General features: G+C 43.2%; 8 protein-coding genes across 8 annotated transcripts; 6 read left to right on the plus strand and 2 right to left on the minus strand.

Moving 5' to 3' along the window:
- The first annotated feature begins 882 nt into the window (after positions 1–882).
- BCIN_08g06090 (hypothetical protein) lies at positions 883–3,271 on the plus strand. Its single transcript, XM_024694750.1, has 2 exons — positions 883–1,699; positions 1,749–3,271. The coding sequence occupies exons 1-2, from the start codon at positions 1,048–1,050 to the stop codon at positions 3,041–3,043; spliced, it is 1,947 nt and encodes a 648-aa protein (XP_024550543.1). The 5' UTR covers positions 883–1,047; the 3' UTR covers positions 3,044–3,271.
- A 413-nt stretch (positions 3,272–3,684) lies between these two features.
- On the plus strand, positions 3,685–5,412 carry BCIN_08g06100 (hypothetical protein). The gene is made up of 2 exons (XM_001550126.2): positions 3,685–4,038; positions 4,101–5,412. The coding sequence occupies exons 1-2, from the start codon at positions 3,910–3,912 to the stop codon at positions 5,256–5,258; spliced, it is 1,287 nt and encodes a 428-aa protein (XP_001550176.1). The 5' UTR covers positions 3,685–3,909; the 3' UTR covers positions 5,259–5,412.
- A 1,920-nt stretch (positions 5,413–7,332) lies between these two features.
- On the plus strand, positions 7,333–9,231 carry BCIN_08g06110 (hypothetical protein). The gene is made up of 2 exons (XM_001550125.2): positions 7,333–7,666; positions 7,728–9,231. Exons 1-2 carry the CDS (start codon positions 7,582–7,584, stop codon positions 8,966–8,968), a joined length of 1,326 nt encoding a protein of 441 aa, XP_001550175.1. The 5' UTR covers positions 7,333–7,581; the 3' UTR covers positions 8,969–9,231.
- Positions 9,232–9,335: 104 nt separating this feature from the next.
- Positions 9,336–12,182, plus strand: BCIN_08g06120 (hypothetical protein). The gene is made up of 4 exons (XM_024694751.1): positions 9,336–9,927; positions 10,005–10,971; positions 11,032–11,747; positions 11,804–12,182. Exons 2-3 carry the CDS (start codon positions 10,477–10,479, stop codon positions 11,140–11,142), a joined length of 606 nt encoding a protein of 201 aa, XP_024550544.1. The 5' UTR covers positions 9,336–9,927; positions 10,005–10,476; the 3' UTR covers positions 11,143–11,747; positions 11,804–12,182.
- Positions 12,183–12,205: 23 nt separating this feature from the next.
- BCIN_08g06130 (hypothetical protein) lies at positions 12,206–13,189 on the plus strand. The gene has a single exon (XM_024694752.1). It carries the CDS (start codon positions 12,536–12,538, stop codon positions 13,007–13,009), a length of 474 nt encoding a protein of 157 aa, XP_024550545.1. The 5' UTR covers positions 12,206–12,535; the 3' UTR covers positions 13,010–13,189.
- Positions 13,190–14,598: 1,409 nt separating this feature from the next.
- Positions 14,599–17,598, minus strand: BCIN_08g06140 (hypothetical protein). The gene is made up of 6 exons (XM_024694753.1): positions 17,095–17,598; positions 16,420–17,010; positions 16,320–16,367; positions 16,115–16,265; positions 15,814–16,064; positions 14,599–15,760 (listed from the first exon to the last, which is right to left on the minus strand). The coding sequence occupies exons 1-6, from the start codon at positions 17,526–17,528 to the stop codon at positions 14,773–14,775; spliced, it is 2,463 nt and encodes an 820-aa protein (XP_024550546.1). The 5' UTR covers positions 17,529–17,598; the 3' UTR covers positions 14,599–14,772.
- Positions 17,599–17,903: 305 nt separating this feature from the next.
- Positions 17,904–20,378, plus strand: BCIN_08g06150 (hypothetical protein). The gene is made up of 2 exons (XM_001550120.2): positions 17,904–18,976; positions 19,025–20,378. Exons 1-2 carry the CDS (start codon positions 18,086–18,088, stop codon positions 19,988–19,990), a joined length of 1,857 nt encoding a protein of 618 aa, XP_001550170.1. The 5' UTR covers positions 17,904–18,085; the 3' UTR covers positions 19,991–20,378.
- A 90-nt stretch (positions 20,379–20,468) lies between these two features.
- Positions 20,469–21,862, minus strand: BCIN_08g06160 (hypothetical protein). Its single transcript, XM_001545215.2, has 2 exons — positions 21,420–21,862; positions 20,469–21,356 (listed from the first exon to the last, which is right to left on the minus strand). Exons 1-2 carry the CDS (start codon positions 21,741–21,743, stop codon positions 20,631–20,633), a joined length of 1,050 nt encoding a protein of 349 aa, XP_001545265.2. The 5' UTR covers positions 21,744–21,862; the 3' UTR covers positions 20,469–20,630.
- Between the last annotated feature and the right edge of the window lie 19 nt (positions 21,863–21,881).

The following is a 21,881-nucleotide window of genomic DNA, read 5'->3' on the forward strand; positions in this document are numbered from 1 at the left end:
GAAGCATGTCTCTTCAATACACAACGGTCACATATTTTCACTTGAAGGTAAGTTGCTAGAATCACGTAAAAGTAATTTTACATTTTTAAGTCAGGTAAGAAAGAACGAAAGGGAGAGGTTGTGGCGAATGTCCAGACTCAAACTCATGCTCAAGATTTAGAAGAGAATGGGGAATCGATCTGGTTTAGGGATTTTGAAAGCTGTGGACAATGCAGAACTGGTTTAGCCCTGTACAATAGACCACTTGAATCTGTGTATAGCTTGATTTGAATAAACCTCAGACATTCATGCGAGGAGGTCCTCGCGTCCATGGTAGGTTATGTGATAATCCTCAACCACGATTTGTCGAGAAATGTTCCATCTCATCAAGTTCGTTGTGAGTTCATGAACCTGCGTAAACTGAGCGCCAAAGAGCGATCGGTATTCGGATTAAACTAAGCCCATGGAATACTAGGTAGTATTGGAAATCTGTTATCTTTGTAAAGGCAGGGTGGCTGGCGCTGGCTGGCGCTGGCTGGCATGACTACTGCCATATTATTGAAGCAGACTTGCGATCGGAATTGACTCTTCCGCTTCTCTCTCTCTCTCTCTCTCTCTCTCTCTCTCTCTCTCTCTCTCTGTTTTTCTCTCTTTATACATATATATACATGTGTGTATGTATATATTTCTCCTCAGAACGTGGTCATCGCGATGTATTTGGTGCAAACAAGAGGAAGAATCTCCGTACTGACGAGGGTCTGAGGAGTCAACCTTATGATGACAAATGGCTGGCATAAATGACTGCTGACTAATTCTCAAGGATCTTCAAGGATAGCCCATGCATCTCTGGGATCAAAAAAAAGTCGGGCCCCACCAACGTTACAATTGAACTTTTGAACTTTTGAAGCTTCCAAAATATTTGTCGCAATCATAAAATTTTGGTATCATATGGTAACTCTCCAGATCTACTTCATTTATCCTCAAATTTTCCCATAAATATTTCGAATCTAATGCGGTGACAACGATACTCTTAAATCTTCTCCTTTCAGATTGATATAACAATTAAAGATGCCACCAAAAGCGGAGAGGGGAGCTACCTCGCGGGGTAGACCTAGAGGTAGAGGACGAGGAAGAGGAAGAGGAATTGCGATCGAAGAGATTGAGACTCCAGAACTTAGAGGAGCTCTGGATGAACCTTCTCAGCCTAGTCAATCTCCTGCGCCAATTGCACCAGTTGCGCCGATGGCATCAATGACACAACCGACTGCCACTATTATTCCAAAGACCGAACCCAATGACGATGCATTCGATCCAAATGCCTCACCTGCAATGCCGCCTGCTGAAACATCTGCCGGTAATCCTTCGCAAACACCCGCGATTACCTCTACTAGACTTCCATCAAGAACAGAAAGTGTGATTGCAAGAGGGCGTGGCGGGGCAAGTACAAGGGCGCGGGGAGAATCTACTACTGGAAGAGCTAGGTTCAAGCCCAAAAATATCAGAAGAGATCAAGCAGATAGAGACAGATTGGAGCAAGAGGAGAGGGATAGAATAGCAGCAAATCAGGCACAAGCAGAAAAGGAAGCGCGTAGGTCTCAAAGAGGAAGAGGTCACACCGGAAGAGGTAGAGGAGATGCGATGGGACAAAATCGTGGGGCGGGAAGAGGAGCTCCAATATCAAGTGCTACTGGCATTTTCAGTGTTGCGCCAGCAGCAATGGGTAAGCAAATCGTGAATTGTTTGTTAACTTTACTAATTTCTACTTACAGACAGAAAGGGTGGCATGGATGGCTTTGCAATTGCAAATACCAGAGGTGGTGGAGGAGGGGGTGGTGGTGGAGGATTTGGAGGAGGAGGAGGAGGAGGTAGCGGCGGTGGTGGAGGAGGTGGTGGTTATGGAGGTTCTGGATCAGGAAATGGAGGGGGCGTAAATGTGCTATCAGCGGAAAACATGGCCACTTTCAATCCAGAATATCCCGACGACGACGGACAAGCGAGGAAAGTCAATATCGAAATGATCAATTTAGTTGATGATGATGATGAAATGGTTGGTTCTGGCAGAGGCGGGAATGGTGGTTTCAAATCGCGATCTCTCGCACCGATCCGGATCAAGCGTGAAGAACATAAGGAGCGTTCCAATATGATGGTCAGTGATCCGGAGCTCGCAGAGATAGTCAAGAAGCAAGCCGACGAAGTGGAGGATACCCAATCTGGCGAGGATGTCGAGATGACTGTGGATGGAGCAACAACCACGGATGAGCCAAGGGCAAAAGGAGAACCTGGCCTTGAATCTCCAACCATGTCAACATTCCCAGAGTTCAAAGCACCATCTTCCCCCGAAGACAAAAAGCATCCTAAAAGGGAGCCTATTTCACCGCAACAATCTAAAGTACGACCTAGCAGAAAGAAGGATAAAATGCCAGTCATACAAACGGAAGAGGATAAATTCGAATATGAACGTTATCTTGAGGATGTTGACATACTTGCTGAGGAACTTCGTCTGTTGAGAGGAACGGTGGATAAAACAGCCAAGGATAAAGGAAAAGGAAAGGCTGTCGATGTTGATGGGGATGTTGGAATGGACGGAGAACAGGAACAAGATGAAGCTCAACCAGAAGCCAATCATGCAGATGGACGAATTTATCTATTTCAATTTCCACCTGTTCTACCTCGGCTATTCAATCCTCAAGTCGAAAACTCAGATGATGTCGTCGTCACCCAATCCTCGGAACAAATCGATCTCACTGATGATAAAGAGAAAGGTATCAAAAAGGAATCAGAAGAAGTCATCATCAAGACTGAGCCTAACCTTGCGCAAGAAAATGAAGCATTGGTTAGTGAACAAGGATATATTGGAAAATTGGTGGTAAGGAAGAGCGGGAAGGTGGAATTGGACTGGGGTGGAACAAGTATGGCAGTAGGCCGTGGTGTTCCAGCTGCTTTTTTGAGTCAAATTGTTCTTGCTGAGGATCCTAAGGGCGAGGCACCAGAAGGTGTCGCTACTGGGTTGGGAAAAGTGATGGGCAAATTCATCGTCACTCCTGATTGGGAGAAGATCTTTTGATATAATGGACTCAGGAGAGGAGGAGGAAGCTAGAAGCAAAAGTAGAAGATGCAACGTAAAATGTTGAGGGGCGATGATCTGGATATTTCTTGCATAGCAATGGCGTTGGGGTTTTTCACAAAGGTGTAATTGGACACTCATCTTCCACGATGATTCTATGTTTATACCAACGAATAGTAACTTATTAGATATGCCGGCAAGCTCTTTCGGAACCAGAATTCTACATCATTGTGTTTTGTGTATTCTTGCCCAATCCATTTTGGTTAGGGGTCCCACGATCCCCAGGTCTTGGTATTCAAATAAAGTTTCTAGGCAAAGAAGAGATCCGCCCATCAACGGCCAATACGTACTCGGGCCTCATTTCCTTGACCGAATGACCGAAGGCCGAAAGGGCTTCATGCATAATTTCCCACTCCGTGGAAGCTTTGCCGCGAACAGATCCCGAGTCAATGTCTGGATCAAAACAGTGGGATGAATTGTCCTAAATTGTGGGGATGCGGGGATTTTCACCCCGCCATTTTGAGCGCGTCCACATATCGTCCACTTGGCCACACACTGTCGTCGTCCACATCGTCGTAGGTGCTATTTATCTATTTATTTTGATTATCTCTGTATATATATATATATATATATTGTCTTCTGGTTTCCTGTTCTGTGTGATTTGATTTGGTACCATTGTCTTTCCGGTCTTTGAACGTTTCTATCTTCAAGTATAAGAAGTATATTTTCTGAGGACTTGTCGCTGAATTCCCCAATCATTCGCCGGGTAAACGTCACACGAGCAGAAGCACAGCATTTTCACTTCATAGCATATCAAAATCTCGAAGCTTTCAATGCCAAGTAGAACAGAATCTACAGAAACCAAAATGCCCCTTCGCGTCTTGGTGGTTGGAGCCGGATTGGCCGGTCTAGCAGCAGCACTTTCCACAAAGCTCGCGAATCCATCGCATGAAGTAACGATTTTGGAAACTGTGTCAGAATTAGCAGAAGTTGGGGTAAGAGAAGCATTCTAACCCCTGCGTTTATATCTGCGGAGCCAGACTGATCAATATTACAGGCAGGACTACAGATCACACCCAATGCATCTAGACTCTTCAAGAAGTGGGGAATCTACGATGATCTGGCTCCCAAAGCTACATTTCCAAAAACGCTCTCGGTATGGCGATATGATGGCACGAAACGCTTAGCATATTCTCCAGATTTCCAAGAAAAGATAGATGAGAGATACGGAGCTCCTTTTTGGGGAATGCATCGAGTAGATCTACAACGTGCTCTGTGCGCTAGATGTGATGAGCTAGGAGTCACCATTCGCTTATCATCCAGAGTCAAGAGTGTCGACTTCGAGAATACAGTGATTACATTAGAGGGTGGAAAGACGGTGGAAGGAGATGTTATACTCTGCACAGATGGCATTTATTCGTCTACGAGATCACAATTTCTAGGCCATGAATGTCCGCCAAATCCAACTGGAGATCTCGCGTACAGAATTGTGATTGATAAATCTACAATAAGCGGACCAGATGGAGAGAAGCTTACTGCGTTTATTGATTCCCACTCCGTCAATTTTTGGGCAGGTTCAGGTACTCATGTAGTTTCATATACTATGCGTGGAGGTGATCTATTCAATATCGTTCTCCTCTGTCCCGACAATCTCCCACCCGGTCTTTCTCGCACAGCAGGAGACTTGGAGGAAATGAAAGGGCTTTTCGAAGGCTGGGATCCAATTCTAAGAGCATTTTTGGAACAAGTCAAAGAAGTAGCGAAATGGAGATTGATGCATTTGGAGACATTGGAACGATGGACGAGCGAAAAAGGAAATTTCTGGATGGCGGGGGATGCTTGTCATCCTATGCTTCCATACTTAGCGCAAGGTGCAAACTCGAGTTTGGAAGATGGAGCAGTAATGGGGTATTTGCTGGGGAAAGTAAATGTAGAGACGAAAGATGAGCAGTTGAAGAAAGCGGCGAGGATTTATGAAGAATTGAGGAAAGGGAGAGGAGAAAGGATCGCGAGGGAAACATGGGGGCAGAGGGAAAGTTTCCACATGGTGGAGGGCGAGGAACAGGTCAGGAGAGATGCGATTCTAATGGCGGGACCGACTGAAGCAGGTGGCTTCCCCAGTAGATGGCAGGATTTTGGAGGCGCACAGAAGTGGTTGTATGGGTATGATGCTTATGTGGAGGCGGAGAAAGGGTATGAGAAGGCCCCATTTTAGATGTGAGAGGTGTGCATTATTTTTGGATATTAAATAGCGAATTTATTGGGAATTTATTCTTAATGATCTTCTCCTTGTGGTATTAAATTTGGCATTATACGTTTTGGGAATAGGAAGTTATAGTTAAGCTCTGAAATCCATATTTGAGTATTCACAATTTATTAATCTCCAATAATCACGGGCATGGTCCTGTTGAACATCTTTAACCTATCGATAAATCATCACACATCCCGAAGCTGCATATCGCGTAATATCCAATTCAACCGGGGAACTGGGCGAAGCAGAAGCGGTATAAATAAATGGAGTTTGAGGTCTTTTGGTACCATTTAATAGGTAGGGATCACGTTTTGCGAGATGAATGAGCGAATGACGCGGGACTAGACGCGTGTAAATTCACCGATTTGATGACGGCCTTGGTATTCCAAAGGCACTCCGTCTCGGGAGGCGCATCCATCCGTGTGACATTCTGAATTGGCTTCGGCAGATGTTGATATCCGTGTAATGTTTCAAATCTCAATCAATAGAAACTGAATCCCAATCACATTGTATTGGCAGCATGCACTCTGTCGGAAACAAAATTTTCTTTTCTTGGATAGGAGCGGAAGACTGCTTGACTCTGGATCCAGGCTTGTTGAGGAACTAACCGCAATATTAACACAGCTGATTGGAAATATCAGATATTCTAAACCAGTACACTTTTGTCTACGGCTTCTTGCCGATGACACCCCAGTTAAGTAGGGAGAATAGTCTAACAAGTTATTATTCGCCATTGCAACAAGTAAAAGCAAAGGATAAATGAATTGAAGCAAAAGTAAGTCTCCGTCCAGAGTGAATTTGTAACCAGAAGTATCTCAATTGAGCATAATTCTATCCTACGACGGTAATCTGCTTCTCCTCGAGGGCCATTGGCAGGAGAAGTCTAAGCAAAGAAGTCAGGCTTGATACTCAGTCGATGGCAACATACTTTCATACCGAGCCTTATCTGTCAGTTTTCATTTTCATCCACGCAATAAATTCCAATCCTGTTAGTTTTCCCCTGAAAGTGTAAGACAAATCCGAGGTTGAGAAACGAGCAAACGCGCGTTGAAGTGTGGGATCAGGAAACGCGACTTCACGTACAATTTGAATCATCAATCTCTTCCGGATAGTTGATACTGGATCTCGGACTGATAGACATGAATTGACATTGCGACTCGAATTAGTTGATGGTCAATCTCCAGCCCTGATCTGGACCGTTCCTGGAACTTGCTGATACTGTATACTGCACGTTGTACTGTCTGCCCCGATCACATGATGCAGGAATAGTTGCTAAACCATGAGTATATTGAGATAGATGTAGCCTAATAATTTTAATCATGTCAGAAAGATATTCGATGATATTCTTACGTTTAGGATTTGAATATTCCCGTGATCTCCATATATTCAGCCCCAAAATGCTTGGAGAAATGCTTGGGAGGATTCGCGCGCGTGGCAACAACACGTTTCAGGCTTTCTCCAGCCACAACCCTCGACATCATGATGTTATGTCAAAACCCTTCAAATTCAGAAATCAGAAATTCCAATCGATTCCTCTTTCAGCTGAACTCAGTTGCTGCAATTTGATGTTCAAATCCCTTGATTTCTTCCACGAAAAATCCTAAAGCCAAGAGAGGCACAATCGTCATTGACGCTACTATAGCTCATAAAACAAATCCATCTCCAGATCTGTAAGGCTTGGACGATCCTCCGCACAAGACTGATTAACGCGCTTGTAGCTCTTTTGGGTTCTCGTATTCCCTACTGTTTGGAGGAACTCAAAAGTCACGTGAATATAAACCGTCGTCGATGTCAAGCCTATCATTTTAGTACACGTTCTGCATTCCATCACCACCGACAATTTCGAGTTCTTGATTTCCTCCCCAAGTTTCTTTTACATAACACTACTCGATTTGTCATGACCAAGCATATACGAGAGTACTGAAATCACAAGGCGACAGCTTCGGAAAGCTATCCCGCCCATCTCAACTCCCTATACCAGGCCCCACTCGCTTACCAGAAGGCATTCGCTTGGCATCTAAGTCCAATGACTATCCTAGGTAGCTGCGGATCATTTCTTAAGCTTAAACTCATTAGGCTTGGATCTCGTATAAATTAATTTCATCGTGCTCTAAGCGCTGTCAGATCTTAGCTCGAGCCTTTGTAATTGTACGTCAAATCCATTACCCCTGGGAATCGAGCATTTTTCATTTATATATTCGTTGTCGCTGTTATAGATACCTTATTCTCATGATAGCTTCATCTTACCTTCGTTTTACTTCATCTTTATCTGTGCAGTTTTCCAGATATGGTTTCAGTCAAGTCACTCGTTGCCCTTGCGGCATTTTCTGTAACACAGGTTCAGGGCATTGATCTTGATGTCACCAGCACTGGTAAGTCCCCCTGGACGAAGCAAATCCTATGGAGTGAAGCTGATTCCATTTTAATATGTAGATTCTATCAAATCAGCAGCTGGCACAATCGCAAAAGACTTAGTCGGCCTTTACAACCAGTCTCAAACTCCGGGAAATCCAATTGGCGTTTTGAGCCCACCTTATTACTGGTGGGAATCCGGTGCCATGTTCGACACCTTAATTCAATACTGGCGCTTGACTGGTGATTCTCAGTACAACAAACTTGTCACCCAGGGATTGGCCTATCAACGAGGGCCTAATGACGATTTCATGCCGCTGAATCAAACGAAATCCATGGGTAATGACGATCAATCAATTTGGGCTCTTGCAGCAATGTCTGCAGTAGAGACACGACTAGTAGAAGATCAGAACGTTTCATGGGCTGGCCTTGCTCAAGCAACGTTCGACGAGCAAGTAGTTCGCTGGGACGAGAAAACTTGCAACGGAGGTCTTCGCTGGCAAATTTTTACTTTCAATAACGGCTATAGCTACAAGAACACGATAACAAATGGAAACTTTTTCCAACTCGCGGCTCGTCTTGCTGTTTCCAAAAACAATGACACTTATTCGGAGTGGGCAACCAAAGCATGGAATTGGACTAAAGCGGTTGGCTTTATTGATGAGGACTTCAATGTTTTTGACGGCGCCGATGTTTCGAAGAATTGTTCCGCGATCAACAAAGTGCAATTTTCGGAGAATGCAGGTACATTCATTGCCGGAGCTGCGTACATGTACAATTATACCAACGGAGACACTCAATGGAAAACAGCACTCGATGGTCTCTTAAACAAAACCATCTCCTCATTCTTCCCATCTGGAATCGCCACCGAAACTGCCTGCGAAACCAAAAATTCTTGCAATATAGACCAACGCGCCTTCAAAGGTGTACTAGGAAAATGGCTCGTCGATACCATTGCCGTCGCTCCATACACCAGCGATCTCATTACCAAGCAACTTACTAGCTCCGCCCAAGCTGCTGCAAAGACTTGTGGGGATAACGGATGTGGTTTGGACTGGAGTGGCAATGCCAAAAATAGTTCTACTGGTGTGGGAGAACAAATAGATGCCCTCAATTATGTACAAGGCTTGCTTCATGGCCAGGCTCTCTCATCTACCACTCAAAATTCTTCCGGTGCGACGACAACTGGTTCTGGAAGTTCCACAAGCACAAGTGCAAGTGCTAACGCGTCTGTTACTGGGAATGCGGCGGTTGGAATGGTAGCAGGACACTCGGCCTTGAGTTTTTCGATCTTGGGAGCATTGACTTGGTTGGTGTTGTAAGGTTGATAAAATTTGGTCAATATTCAAGATAATATAATAAATTCATAGCCAAATCTCTAATAAAATTGCTGGAATGATGCTTAAGTCCATCTCCCTTTGTGTAAACATTTTCTGATATGATACTCGCACCTGGCACTTTCCTACATTATGAGATGAAGGAAAGAACGCTAGCACAGTGCATCACCTTATGTAGCAAAATTTTCATCTTGGAACGCTTAGCCTCTATCTCATTATTCTTTACCCCAAAATTTTAATCAACATCAATTTAGAGGAGAATGTTTGCATCCTTGAGGTTTGCGTTGCTTTTGTATGTCTAAGATATCGAAATTTCACCAGTCTCGGTAGTCTCACACACCTCTAGCATCTTGAAAAATTCCTATGTGCAATCCATTCTTCTCAACTTTCAATATTAATAAGAAGTGAATTGGGGATTAATACTTCTTAAGTATTGGGCACGTGGAATTTATTCTCTACTACCCCTCTTTATTACATCGGCAGCTTGGAGAACTTGGGTATTCCATTTACAAACTTCTCCCATCCTTATCGATTTCTACAAAACACAACGCTTTTCAAACCTTTTCTATCTCGCAATTCATCTCTATCAATCAACCCTCAAATATCTTCAATTTGTTCCTGTTTGCTCCCAATTTACCCCCAGTTTTCGATTCTCAAATTGCCATATAACATTGTCGCATCAGTTCTGCGGGCAGATACTCTTATTCAGCTTACGCTCATATTCCGCACCCACTTCCCACTTCTAGTGGTAATATTGGACAGCTAGTAGGCTCAACTATAGCTTTGGATAATTACGAGGATTTTGAAGAGAGAAATCTCGGTCTCCCATATGAGAATGATGATCATAGTACATTGAAACCATGTCAACAAAGACTAGGTTTATCTGCAACATATGTCAAGGATTGGAAAAAGGCAGATGCATTTCGAGAGTTTTGTCAAAATTGGTGAGTCATTAACTCTCTGTACCACCCGCTGTGAGCTCTAGTTGAGCATGAGCAACTAATCATTGGCATGATGAAAGGAATGATGCGATGAGCCAAACTTCTGGAGTGTCTCGCGACAAGCTGGATTATGTGCATACCAAAGTCTCGAATGGGTTTACAACCACCGTTCACAATCCAGATATAGCCCAGATACTTGGCTTCTTGTCTTTTGATAATAAGAAAGGAATGCTAGAGCTTTGCAATCATAACAGCCAACTAGCCCGCGAGGTTCTTGATATGGGCGGTACAAGCAAAGCCGGCAATGACGAATTGGCGGGAACTCATGGTGAAGGGTTCAAGCTCGTTGCGTTGCTCATGATATGAAACAATTATCAGACACGAATCACTGCATCAAAATTCTACTGGAACTTTCGCTGGGGGGCCAAAGAAAAGAAAACATTTTGGTGCTTTCTGAGTGAACTTAAGAAGAAGCCCACCCAGCAAGAATTGAACCCACAAAACACAGAATCATCGCATTTCGGAAATTTAAGTCCATATAAAGACGTCTCTATGAAGATCGGGCATGTTCGCGGACATCAAGCGACAATGATCACGGAAGCCGAAGTTATGGAGTGGTTAAAAGTCTGCATTCATTTCGATCGCCCCAAGGAAATCGTTCGTACATCATGTGGCAATTTGATCTTGGACTCAAATTTTAGAGGAAACGTATATTTGAAGGGACTCTTTTTGGAGAAAACTTCCAGAACACATGTCATCAAGTATGGATATGATTTTGCCCAGGGTCACATCGGGCGAGACAGAAAAGGAATGGAAGATCACGAGCAAATGGGAGATCTTTTGACAAAAGTATGGGAAGAAGCAGTCAGAAACAACGGCTCTAAATTGCTTGACATGAATATCGATATGCTATTGGACAAGGAGAATAATTGGGGCGATAATTCGAATGTAGTTAACAAAATGACCCAATTCATGGCCGAAGCTATCTGGTCCAGGCTCCGAATTAAGGAAGGTAACTTCTACTATGGCTCACAGAACTCTGCCAAGGTACGACATTGCAATGCATTGCATTGGGTATCGATTGATATACTGACATAATACTCCTAGGACTCTGCAGTAATCAAGGCATTGTTGAAAAAAGAGCCCGTTCTTTTGCCAGACAATTTATGGAAGGCATTAAAAAAAATACAAGCTGCCTCGGACACCATTAGAATATAGAAAAGATATAATGTGCAACTCCCAGATCGCGCCCATTCTTCAGACATCTTATTGCACAAGTTTAATGAGAACTGCGAGGGCTGCTTTGGCATTGCATCCTCAAACCCAATCTTTATTGTTGGTGTTCAAGAAATCTGAAACTTCTGGGCTTGATTTATATCTAGATATCGATAATTCGAAGCTTCTTCTGCATGAAAAATGAATGGACTTTGAGAGGAGCCATGGGGAGAACAGCACAGACTGTATTCTTTCGTGTAAGTGAAATTCTGGAGACGCTAATCCAATTGAGACATTTTCTCGCCACCATATTATCATCGAGATATTCAATCAAGTACTACAAGAGCTAGACAGGATCAGGGTTGGTAGATATTTCAAGGACAATCGGAGTGTAAACTCCCTAAAATCACAAGTTAGCGAGTGCCTCAATAACATGCCACGGCGAATTTGAGCCTTTCCAGGTCCCCAGAAAGGAGAGATATTTGTATCCTGGGAAGATATCGAAGTTCGAAAATTATTCAGACTTCATAATATGAAGCTTGAATGCTGTGTGACACTACATCGAGAGAGTACATGCAGTTATAAACGGACGGAATTGTTAGCACAAGGTATGTCATGATCCAGTTTGACCTCAATTCTCATATTACTAATACACAAGGGCCAGAATTCGGATTTTCTCATCAAGATCCAACCAAAAACTCAGATAATGGGATTAAGCCCGAGACTTGTGGATGTTTACGAAAAATTGTGACCTGTATATCTGGACAATGAAGTCACATTCAGCGATCTCTCTTTGATAGAATCTTATTTCTCTATGGTCTCTAGAGCACATATACCACTCGCATTCTTTGGACTTCCTCCTGCAGCTCAGAAGCCAGCTCAAGACTTGTCAGTAACAGTTGTCAACAAATTTCAAGAGATCTATATGCAAATCAAACCAAACATTGATTGGAAAAAGTCACAGGTAGCTCTAGCTCACGATAAAAGAGAGTTGAGTAACGCTCTAGTCAAGTTCCAGAATGCCAAAACTGAGCTTAATCTCACAAAACAGTCTATTAGTTGTTTTGAATTGCTAATAAAGGAGCTCAATTAGAAGGTCGAGAATTTGCAATCGCAAATAGAAACCACTTCAGTTGAATTCGACAAGATTATGGCCGATAATGCTTCAAAAATGTCACAAATACATGCACTCGAAGTCAAAATTCGGGACTTCGAAATCCATTTGGATGCCACCAAAATCGAAACCGCAGGGCTCAATACACAAATCGCCGCAATCAAATCCGAGAAATAAAATCTACAGCAAAGAATCAACGAATTCCAAGTCCAAAATGACTCCAGCCATCAGGATTCTGCAACACAGGAAACCATCGATGAACTACAAAACCGCATCTGTCAAATGAAACTCAAAATTGGAGAATATGAACAGGTCAATGAGAATTTACGAGAATATAACCGAGTGACAAAAGCTCGTGCCATTGAAGCAGAGAGCCAAAGAGCCGCGGCAACCGCGCAGAGAAACAAAGTCATTATCGAAAGATACGAAGCAAGTATACAGGGGCATGATTCAAGTCAAAGTACGGCAACATTCAGTAGGCAGAGCTCAATTATGGGGCATGGAAGCGTTGCGGGAGTTAAGAGAGGTAGAAGTCCGAGTACGGAGTTGAGCGGGATGAGAGAGCAGAGTATCGTAAGGGGTGATGGAAGTAATTTATCCGCCGTGAATGGAGACCTTGAGATGTATGGGGCTAGCCCACCACGTCATATAAGCAGTTTGGTGAAATCTGAGTGGGAGAATATGAGTGAAACTAGCAGAGTGGCAAAGAAGCCTAGAGTGGAAAGTCGAGAGGTAATTGATTTATCAGAAGATTGAAGTAGGAATGAACGTGGTCATGGGTAGTCGGTGGGAAGCAAATAATACATGGGAAGTGGGATGGAGATTGATTATCTGGGATTTCTCTCTTTGAAAGGGAGTTTATTCATCAACTAAAAGTCTGCGAGATCTTATCGATGTAGAAAAATGACAATACATATCTTAACAATGACTAAAGCAAAAGTTTTGTGGAAAATAAGCATTCAGATCTCTCTCTAGACTGACAAAACACCCCTTTAACAGAAACATCTTTCTATACAATTCACCCAAGGAAAAGTTCACCGAACCAAGTATCTCAATCCAGATCCCTCAGATATTCCTATTCCTCCTCCTCCGCCTCTTCTCCACTCTACACCCCCCAAATCCAACTCCGCCAAATCTCTCGAACTCCATTCACTAATAACCCGACACCCGCCATTCAATCCCAGTCCCAATCCCAATCTCCACTTCCCTAATAAGTATAACCATGAATCGCAATCGCTGCAAAACAAACTGTCTATACATCTAATCCATAACTCACCACACTTTTATTTTTTTACTTCGATAGCTCCTGGTCATCATCAATCATACTGGGACTTCTAATTTTTTATACTTCTTTTGTAGAGATGGGATTCGAGATATGGGATTATAAATTTTGAGAATCGAGATGGGTTATTCGTGTTGTTGGCGAGATAGTCAATGTTCTGTGTGAATCCTAGATTCAGGGGAGAACGGGATAGGGCAAAGAGGTTAAATTAAGGGGCTTCGGTAATGCCATTTATTTTAGCGGCGCAGATGGCTTGGGTGCTAGTCTAGTTACTGCGAAGCTGATAATGATTAGATGGTAAAGTAGTTCGTGCGAGGAGTTGAGAAGAGAAATAGAATGCACTGATGCTAATAAGGAATTCTAGCATGTTATGAATAGAAGTCGCGAGTAGCTGAAGTTGGGGGGGTGATGAAGGGAGGAATTGGTGGTTGGAACATGATTATTAGGAGATTGGGGACGACTACCAATCAGCCTTTTGATTGACCGCTGCTAAGATAAACAGCTTTTTGATAAATAGTTATATGTAAATAATGTTCGACACTTTTTGCCTCAAATATATCTCTTGGTTGGGCGAAGTGAAAATAAGAGAATAGTCGATTGGCGAGTAAGGAGGTCGGGCAACCGATCGCTTGGATGTATTGGTGGAGTAGCGGTATCTCATACGTTCCAACAATTAGAGACTGGAAAAACGCCCCAGTTTCTTCCATGCTTGGGAACATACCATCCCCAAGAGATCCATGTGTGCACCCAAGTGGAAGTCGCTGTTGGACATATAGATATTTATAACTTTTCTTTCGGAGCTCATGTCTTACCGGCTTTGATTCGAATAGTTTTTCTTTAAATGTTTGACAAGATGATCGAGATTTCTACTTGCCATGTTATGAGGGTAGGAGATCAATAATGTTTGGGGGTACAACATTATTCAATGTTATTGAAGAGGATGAGGCGAGGTTATGTAGTTATGGTAGGATCATATGCTTCGAAGGCTTCCAAAGCATGTAATGATTATTGAGGGACTAGGAAGAATTGTCAAATACGTGATAAGAGAGTGCAAAAAGTAGGTTGTTAGAAGATTTGTAGAGTATAAATAGGAAGTATCATCCTGATAAATAGAAAGGTCACCCCTCGTGACATGACGCAATCTCGGATGTGATCTGTCTACAACGGGAGTTCAATTCAATTTCCTTATTTAATATGAATAAACTTCGATCTACATAATCTAAGATATCTCAACCCATCAGTCGGTGTCCTGCAACCAAAATTTACCTCTTGTCGTTCGGCCCAAGATATTTTCATACGAGGCCCATTCCACAAACAGCTGATCATCTGAATGGACAACATCCAGATCCCCGCATGGATATTCTTCTACATATATAGCATTATCTTTGACATGCTTCGCAATATGTTCCATTCTCTCATCCCAACAATTCTCTCCCTCGAACTCAAAACCACAATCGCGCATCGGGCATCCCAATTTCACCAACGGGACCTTTTCATGACGTCCTAAAACCTCCAATGCCTTTTGAGCTCTATGACGTAGAGCTCGATAGAATGGTTCCATCTGGGACTTCCTCATTAAACGGTAGTTTTGTTTCCAATAATGACTCATTTGAGAATCTTGCTTGTTGGGACATGCTCTTTCTCCGCAAACCCAGTTCAGATGCTCACATGCGACATGGCATTTCCACTGTACTTTATTTGCAAATTTAGCAGTACATCCTGCGAAATGGAATATACAAACGTAGATGTGTGTGTGTTCAATGACCATATGACGACTTATATCATCATAGTACGTGAATCTTGAAAATGAACAGATCGGACATTTCGGAGTAGGCTGGCTAACGAAAAGTACACGGCGAAAATACTTCTGAAGCTCAAAAGCTTCCGTTTTCCGATTATCCTCTTGTTCTACAATATCCCACACTACATTGTCAGGTCTACTTCGCTGCTCCGCAAGTGCGAGATGAGCATATTCGGTATGGATGTTCTTATGTTTGTTGATGTTTGGCTCCTCGATAAGTGTTTCTTCCGGATCCATGTCCAGTTCCTTATAAGTCTCACGGGCTTCATCTCTTGCGTTCTTGTTTTGGAAGTAGGTAACAGAGCGCGATATCTCAAATGACACTGGATACTTCGGTCGTTGTGATAACCTCTTGCTGATTGGTGTTGCCAAGGTTTCAAGGGCTGTGACTATGTTAATCTCTAGTCCACAGTCGTGGCCTGCACTACTCGCTTTGGTCAGCTAATCACAGATAGTTGATCGAATCAAACTTCTTACCATTTCACAGATAATTCTTCTGCGTTTCCTGAGATTTGAATTGCAGTGTTGCATTTTGGACAATGGTCTCCAATAGCCATGCTATCTAGTACCACAGCCATTGATATTTGGGCTTTGGGTTTTACTAAGCTTCCCCAAGTGGTTCGGTCAATTATCCTTCCTTTATGGTCGGTCAACCAAAAGTTGTTCTCCATGATCTGGCGATTGCCAGGTATCCCCTCAAAATTTACATTTAGGAAGCGAGTGAAAGTCTGTAATCATCAACACTAGTGCGATATTCAATGGAATCACACCAACTCACTTCCCAGTTCCTATAAACGCCATACGGCAAACTTTTTGGTCGATTGAATACATCGATGAATGTTATGTTGTCATTCAAAAGAAAGCTAGGGGCATGGATAATGTAGACCTTCAGTATTTGAAGATGAAGAAGAATGGGTGCAATAACTGGCCTGTGGTGGATCATGATCAGTATCAACCTTGCTTGAGCGGCAACATATACCCACCAGAATTTTCCTAAAAGCTCACGTACAAGTCGTGCCAATAACAAGGTACTGCAGCATTTGTCAGATCAAAGACTAATACGGAGTGCTCCAATTTACCAACACTTGTTTAAAATGCATTTGAACTTCTAACAAAGTCTGTTGTGGACTAGAGTCATTTTTTGCCAACATTGGCTCTTCCCTTTCCTCGTCTGATGGTGAAGCATTGCCAATTAGAGATGACTTTAAAGCCTCGATGTCGAATGTGTTATCTTGTAAGACCTTCTCTATTCTTTGCACGGATTGCAAGGTCGCAGAATTCTTTGCTTCCGTTGCACGCGTTAGCGCAATAATATCTTTGACGATCCGTGTGGGCAATTGGTCTATCTTTTGGCCCAGAAAATCTTTTGTAACTTTGGACGATTCTGAGATACTACAGAGTCCTTTTTCTAGGGGATATAGCACATCTCCAATTGTTTTTTGAACTCTGTCGTCAAGTTCCTTTTGTAGTCTCGTCAGATTACGAGGAATCTCTGCAAGCTTTGTATTGATCGCCATATCACGATCCTCTTGTACTTTACTTTGTTTTGCAATTAACGATTGAAGGGGGCCGATATTTTGTTCAAGAAGGCCGGGAAGAGTGTTGCTGATGTTTGATTTGATAAGATTTGCGATTTCAGAGGGTAACTGATCTCGGAGTTCGCAAGCAATTAAACTAAGGAAGAACGAGATCTTTTGTGTTAAAAGAGCACTTGAGATGCTGAGATTTGAATGAGTGCCTCACAGGCCGGCTACTTACCGAATTTGATGTAGCTCACACAACTGAATTGATAATAGAGGTAATGAGATCTCGTCCTTCAGCTTATCTGCCTCCTTGAGGAGCGCCCATGCTATCTTCTTTCCGCTCCCAATGACCAATCTCCGAGCCGCTTTTCCAGTTGGTCGTATCCCAAGATCAGATCCATATCGTGAAACTATATACTGCGTGAACTTGTCAACCGGTTTTTGAACAAGATCGAGTTGAGACTTGATGAACGTGAGGTCATCAGGAGTAAGAGTAACGGCATTGAAATCATGCAGGCGTTTCAATGTACCATGTAAGCCCTGGAGAAAATTCAGGTTGCTTTGATAGCTATCTGAGGCACCACCAGCACCTCTTAGTGATTCACACACTGTCCAAAGCACTCCAATTGCGGCAGCAAGATCACCTGCGGACCAGCCAAAGGCGGCCATGTGTGATAGTCATAATGAGCAAAGAAAGAAAACAATTCTGATTATGGGTGATCGACTACATAAGAACGATCAGGAACCAGCGCAGCAGATAACTCCATATGCAGCACTTGCTACTACGCAGAAGCGGGAGGTTGCATCAACGGGCGGCTGTGGACGCATACATGAGAGGTATTGGATGAAAATGAGTGGTTTTTCCAGGGGTAACAACAATGTGTTTCAGTCTCTGCCAATCGTTGATGAAATCAGCCCATATGGGCCATGAGAATCGTCTCCAAGGCATACTTTCGTAAGCTTATGCTGATATCCAATTTTCTATTCTATTTCTGGAACATGTACAAATTGTAAAGCACAAGGAAATCAGGAATTGATCATTTTGAAAGCACGGCTGTTTGAACTGTTGCCACGTGATATACCGACCGCCTTAATCCCCAATATTCTGCCATCCGCCAAAAGATAGTGCCGAGATCCAGCTTTCATCCCCTCATCCAGTCCATCTTCATCTTCGTCTTCGTCTTCCACCTTCTCCACAAAATAATCTCACATCAAGCACCATCAAAATGGAGGTAGCCAAGAACCCTATAGTCGATATTGTGAGGCTGGCTCCTCCCAATGGTGACCCGCCTATGTATATGCAATTAATAAATAAAATATTTATCGAAGACCAGCCCTCACCAGAGCTGCGGGTGGAACTATTGACACTTCTCGAAGACCTTTTGCAAAACAAAGGGCTCGCAGATCTCATAGGCTGGGATCTTGTGCCTACGTTAATTGATATTCCGGGCTCAGAATCTTGCTTGATCACGATTGCACGACTTGCCAATCCTCGCGAAGTTATAATATCGGTCCTGGCGGAATTGAAAAGGCTAGACCTGGATGGAATCGAAGATGACTGGCATGGGGAAGAAGTTCGAGTTGAAGACCAGAATAAACCAGCGGCATCAAACGACCTTGATCGATTCTGTTTCATCCTTAGCCTTCTTTCTATCATTCACCCTCGAATCAAAACCAAGCATCCTTCACGCTTTTTAGCAACCACCATACATGCCATTGTGCAAGCGTTCCATCCTTCACACCGAGCTGTTATGGCGATTGGCAAGTTTGCGCATATAGTCTCTGGAAAGAAGCGACCTACATTACCGGGAAGGAAATCCAGTCTCAGTATCGCCAGCGTTATGCGCCCAGAGATAGAATCAAATCTGCCTCCGGCACCCGACCCAGAAGCACAAGAAGAGGATACGTACGAATCTGCTATACAGAAGAAGCTTCTGCAAGGACTTGTAACGCATATGCTGGAAATGTACATCGATGTTTATCCTTTGGAATGGGCTGGGAGATTGCAGGAATCATTTGATCCAAAAAGAGTTGTAGCAGGTAGAACGAGTTTGGCAGAGGCCTTTCAAACCACGCCCGAGTATCAAACTCGAGAAACAGTTGCCGGTCAGCTTGTCGTAAGTGCCTCTACCGTATGGTTAACAATTCATTTCTAATTCATCTAGTCTCTATCTCGCGATCTCGAATTGGCCAATTACGATCTTTTGTTCGATACTATCCACTCAAAAGAACCTATTGCACATGCTCCAAATCCCGAAGATGATTTACCGGACTCACCTGAAGATATCCCACTTTCACCTGTTGGCTGCCTATTCCTTCTTACTTCTCTCATATTCTCATCAGTCATGTTCAAGTCGAAGACACCAGAACCAATCATGTCTATATTCCCTGACCATGCCAAATTGGTTGCCCGATTTTTTGAATCTGCAGCTGGCTCATCTATTGCCATTGTTGATGCAGTAGTCGCAATTGGGTTATGGTTAGAACATTCAAATAAATTTGTTTCTGGGGAGTTTAAAGACAATGACTACATGGCACATTTAAGGGCTTTATCATTATGGTCTGCCACAAATCCTTCTCCTGGCCTCCGTTATTGCACACACAAACTAACCTCTGCCATCCTACATGCCCATCCTGTGGATGCGATGAGGTTGACTTTTATCTCGAAGACACTGAAGGGATCTTCGGATGAAATCGGTGCGATAGCACTCAAGGCATCTGCAATTACATGGCTCAAGGAAGAGTTAATTACAGCCCATGAGAGGAAAACACAAACACTTTTCTCTACAAACTCCGCACTTTTGGAGACACAATCCCAAATCTTCCCAAATCTTTCGTCGCTTGTCAACAAACCTGAGGAAGAAACGAGTGATGAGTTGATAGAGACCTTTTCAGTCCACATGGCCGCACTCAATTTTCTATTTTTCGTCGTAGGAGAGCAATACACGAATATCATACCTTCTGGAATGATGAAGCGAGTTGAGAGCGAATATCTAACTCCATTAAAGGCTGCTCAAGAAAGTGCATTGAAGTCTTTAGCCTCGACCAACGACATAGGATCTCCACACATGGAATTTGAATTATTGGGTGAACAGATCTCAATGTGTTTTTCGAAACTCCATGAGAAATGATTGATGATTGACGAGTTACGATCAATGAATACAGGTAAATGAAAGAGGGGATATACTTTCTTGTACCGTGGTTCATCTGACGTCTTTTACGGAGGTTTGGAGTATGGATACCTAGAATATATGTGCGAATTGTTTGTGTATTTACGACGAAATGAACATCAAAGATTATAAGACTTTTCGAGGAATTTGCATCTTTTTGTGACAGTAATGGTCAATGATTGACTCGGGTATGGTATATTGCAAAGATCTCGTATGATTTGGACCCAGAAGTAATTATTACTTTGAATAGAAATTCTCTACTGTTGACTTATTGGTATGTTTGCATATAACGGCACTTGCATATCTCCAGTTATCGATTGACTGGGTACACAAAGTAAATCAACCTCCATGAAAGTCGAATTCGGACTATTAGAATTATTGAGAGCATTCGCATCACGCGGGGCAATTTTTATCATTGAGCACGCTTCACAAAGCATGGTGGAGGCCATGATTCAAAACGACCTTATACATTCCGGTCGTATATCAAAGTGAAATTTGTATATACAAATATTAAGGATCAAGTATATACAATTGAATATCCGTATTTCCCTTCCTTACCTTTCCCTCCCATCCATCTTTTTAGATCCCACAATTCAAAAAATTAAATGCTAGCAAAAGCCGACAAACTAGATCTGGCGACTCCCTTGGAATCGAAAAGGATAGCATCAGAACAACTGCTTCCTAAAGCCGCATTGTTGATCCAAGCAGGTTCCCAATAGAAGAGTCCCACTCCACCACTAACACCCGCAACCACTGCCGCAACGTCCTTGATCCAGGTTGTTTGGCCCGCAGCACTAAATGGAATCGATGTTGTGTCGGATGGGAAAGTATATGCAGGGGATGGACATGCAAATGGCCAGTTGGTTTCGGCGACTACGAGTTGCTTACCCCATGTGGAAGCCATGTTTGTTAAGGAAGTCTTGAGACTCGCGAGGGTGGCGGCGGAGGAATAGAATGGATAGTAGGATACGCCCATCATGTCGAAGTCGGTGGTTAGGAGGGGGCCTGCTGCAAGAACCGTTTTGTAGAAATATTGTTGTTCGCTCCAGGAATAGCCGTTGTCGAGGTGGATCATGATCTTGGGCTTGGTGGCAAGAGTCGAGTCTTTGATACCGGCGGAGGCGGAGTGGAGGAGGCTGGCAATGTTGTAGTAGGAAGATGTGGTGCCTATAGGCCAGAGAAGTCCAGCACGGATCTCATTGCCAATGGAGATTATTGAGGGAGAGATGCCAGCACTGGCAAAGGCATCCGAGACTGCCAAAGTATAATTATAAACTTCCCATGCAAGGTTTCCAACGGTATCGGTAGGCCAGCCAGAAGGAATCGCCTGGTGAAGAAAGAAGTTAGTTTTAATGCTTAATGAAGTGGTATGAGTAGCAGATTTGTTTACCTGATGACTTGGATCGGCCCATGTATCGCTGAAATGTAAATCGAGGTAGATCTTTAATCCAGCAGCCTTGGCACGTTTTGCAAGAGCCAAGTTGTAGGCCAAGTTGTATTGGCCACTGGAAGGGTTGACCCATATTCTTTGCCTCACAGTGTTGACACCTGAAGCTGCCAGAATAGTCTCGAGGGCTTGTGTAGTACCGGCGGTATTTTTGTAAGTGTAGCCGCTTCCCTCCTCAACAGTGACGGACGACCAGTCGACTCCTTTGTAAGTCAGGGCAGCGAAGACTTGTGGCGCAAAGGCCAATACGGTATAGAAAAACTTCATGATGGAGAATGTGCAGAAAGAGGTGGATGCAAGAGAATGTAGAAGGATATCCCTTCCTTTATCATGGGAGATCTCTACAAAAGATATATATATATATACAAACTGATCTTCAGGTGCTCACTATTTAGCCGACCTGAT

This window comes from Botrytis cinerea, chromosome 8 (assembly GCF_000143535.2).
Source record: "Botrytis cinerea B05.10 chromosome 8, complete sequence".
NCBI lineage: Eukaryota > Fungi > Ascomycota > Leotiomycetes > Helotiales > Sclerotiniaceae > Botrytis > Botrytis cinerea.

Bases quoted from the DNA above. Each gene is read 5' to 3' on its own strand.
- BCIN_08g06090 (XM_024694750.1), top strand. From the start codon at position 1,048: ATGCCACCAAAAGCGGAGAGGGGAGCTACCTCGCGGGGTAGACCTAGA. The intron at 1,700-1,748 runs GTAAGCAAATCG...TTCTACTTACAG, and splicing joins TGTTGCGCCAGCAGCAATGG to ACAGAAAGGGTGGCATGGAT.
- BCIN_08g06100 (XM_001550126.2), top strand. From the start codon at position 3,910: ATGCCCCTTCGCGTCTTGGTGGTTGGAGCCGGATTGGCCGGTCTAGCA. The intron at 4,039-4,100 runs GTAAGAGAAGCA...TCAATATTACAG, and splicing joins CAGAATTAGCAGAAGTTGGG to GCAGGACTACAGATCACACC.
- BCIN_08g06110 (XM_001550125.2), top strand. From the start codon at position 7,582: ATGGTTTCAGTCAAGTCACTCGTTGCCCTTGCGGCATTTTCTGTAACA. The intron at 7,667-7,727 runs GTAAGTCCCCCT...TTTAATATGTAG, and splicing joins TCTTGATGTCACCAGCACTG to ATTCTATCAAATCAGCAGCT.
- BCIN_08g06120 (XM_024694751.1), top strand. From the start codon at position 10,477: ATGAAGATCGGGCATGTTCGCGGACATCAAGCGACAATGATCACGGAA. The intron at 10,972-11,031 runs GTACGACATTGC...TAATACTCCTAG, and splicing joins GCTCACAGAACTCTGCCAAG to GACTCTGCAGTAATCAAGGC.
- BCIN_08g06130 (XM_024694752.1), top strand. From the start codon at position 12,536: ATGAAACTCAAAATTGGAGAATATGAACAGGTCAATGAGAATTTACGA.
- BCIN_08g06140 (XM_024694753.1), bottom strand. From the start codon at position 17,528: ATGGCCGCCTTTGGCTGGTCCGCAGGTGATCTTGCTGCCGCAATTGGA. The intron at 17,011-17,094 runs GTAAGTAGCCGG...GTTCTTCCTTAG, and splicing joins TGTGAGCTACATCAAATTCG to TTTAATTGCTTGCGAACTCC. The intron at 16,065-16,114 runs GTGAGTTGGTGT...TGATGATTACAG, and splicing joins GCGTTTATAGGAACTGGGAA to ACTTTCACTCGCTTCCTAAA.
- BCIN_08g06150 (XM_001550120.2), top strand. From the start codon at position 18,086: ATGGAGGTAGCCAAGAACCCTATAGTCGATATTGTGAGGCTGGCTCCT. The intron at 18,977-19,024 runs GTAAGTGCCTCT...TAATTCATCTAG, and splicing joins CAGTTGCCGGTCAGCTTGTC to TCTCTATCTCGCGATCTCGA.
- BCIN_08g06160 (XM_001545215.2), bottom strand. From the start codon at position 21,743: ATGAAGTTTTTCTATACCGTATTGGCCTTTGCGCCACAAGTCTTCGCT. The intron at 21,357-21,419 runs GTAAACAAATCT...TTTCTTCACCAG, and splicing joins GGGCCGATCCAAGTCATCAG to GCGATTCCTTCTGGCTGGCC.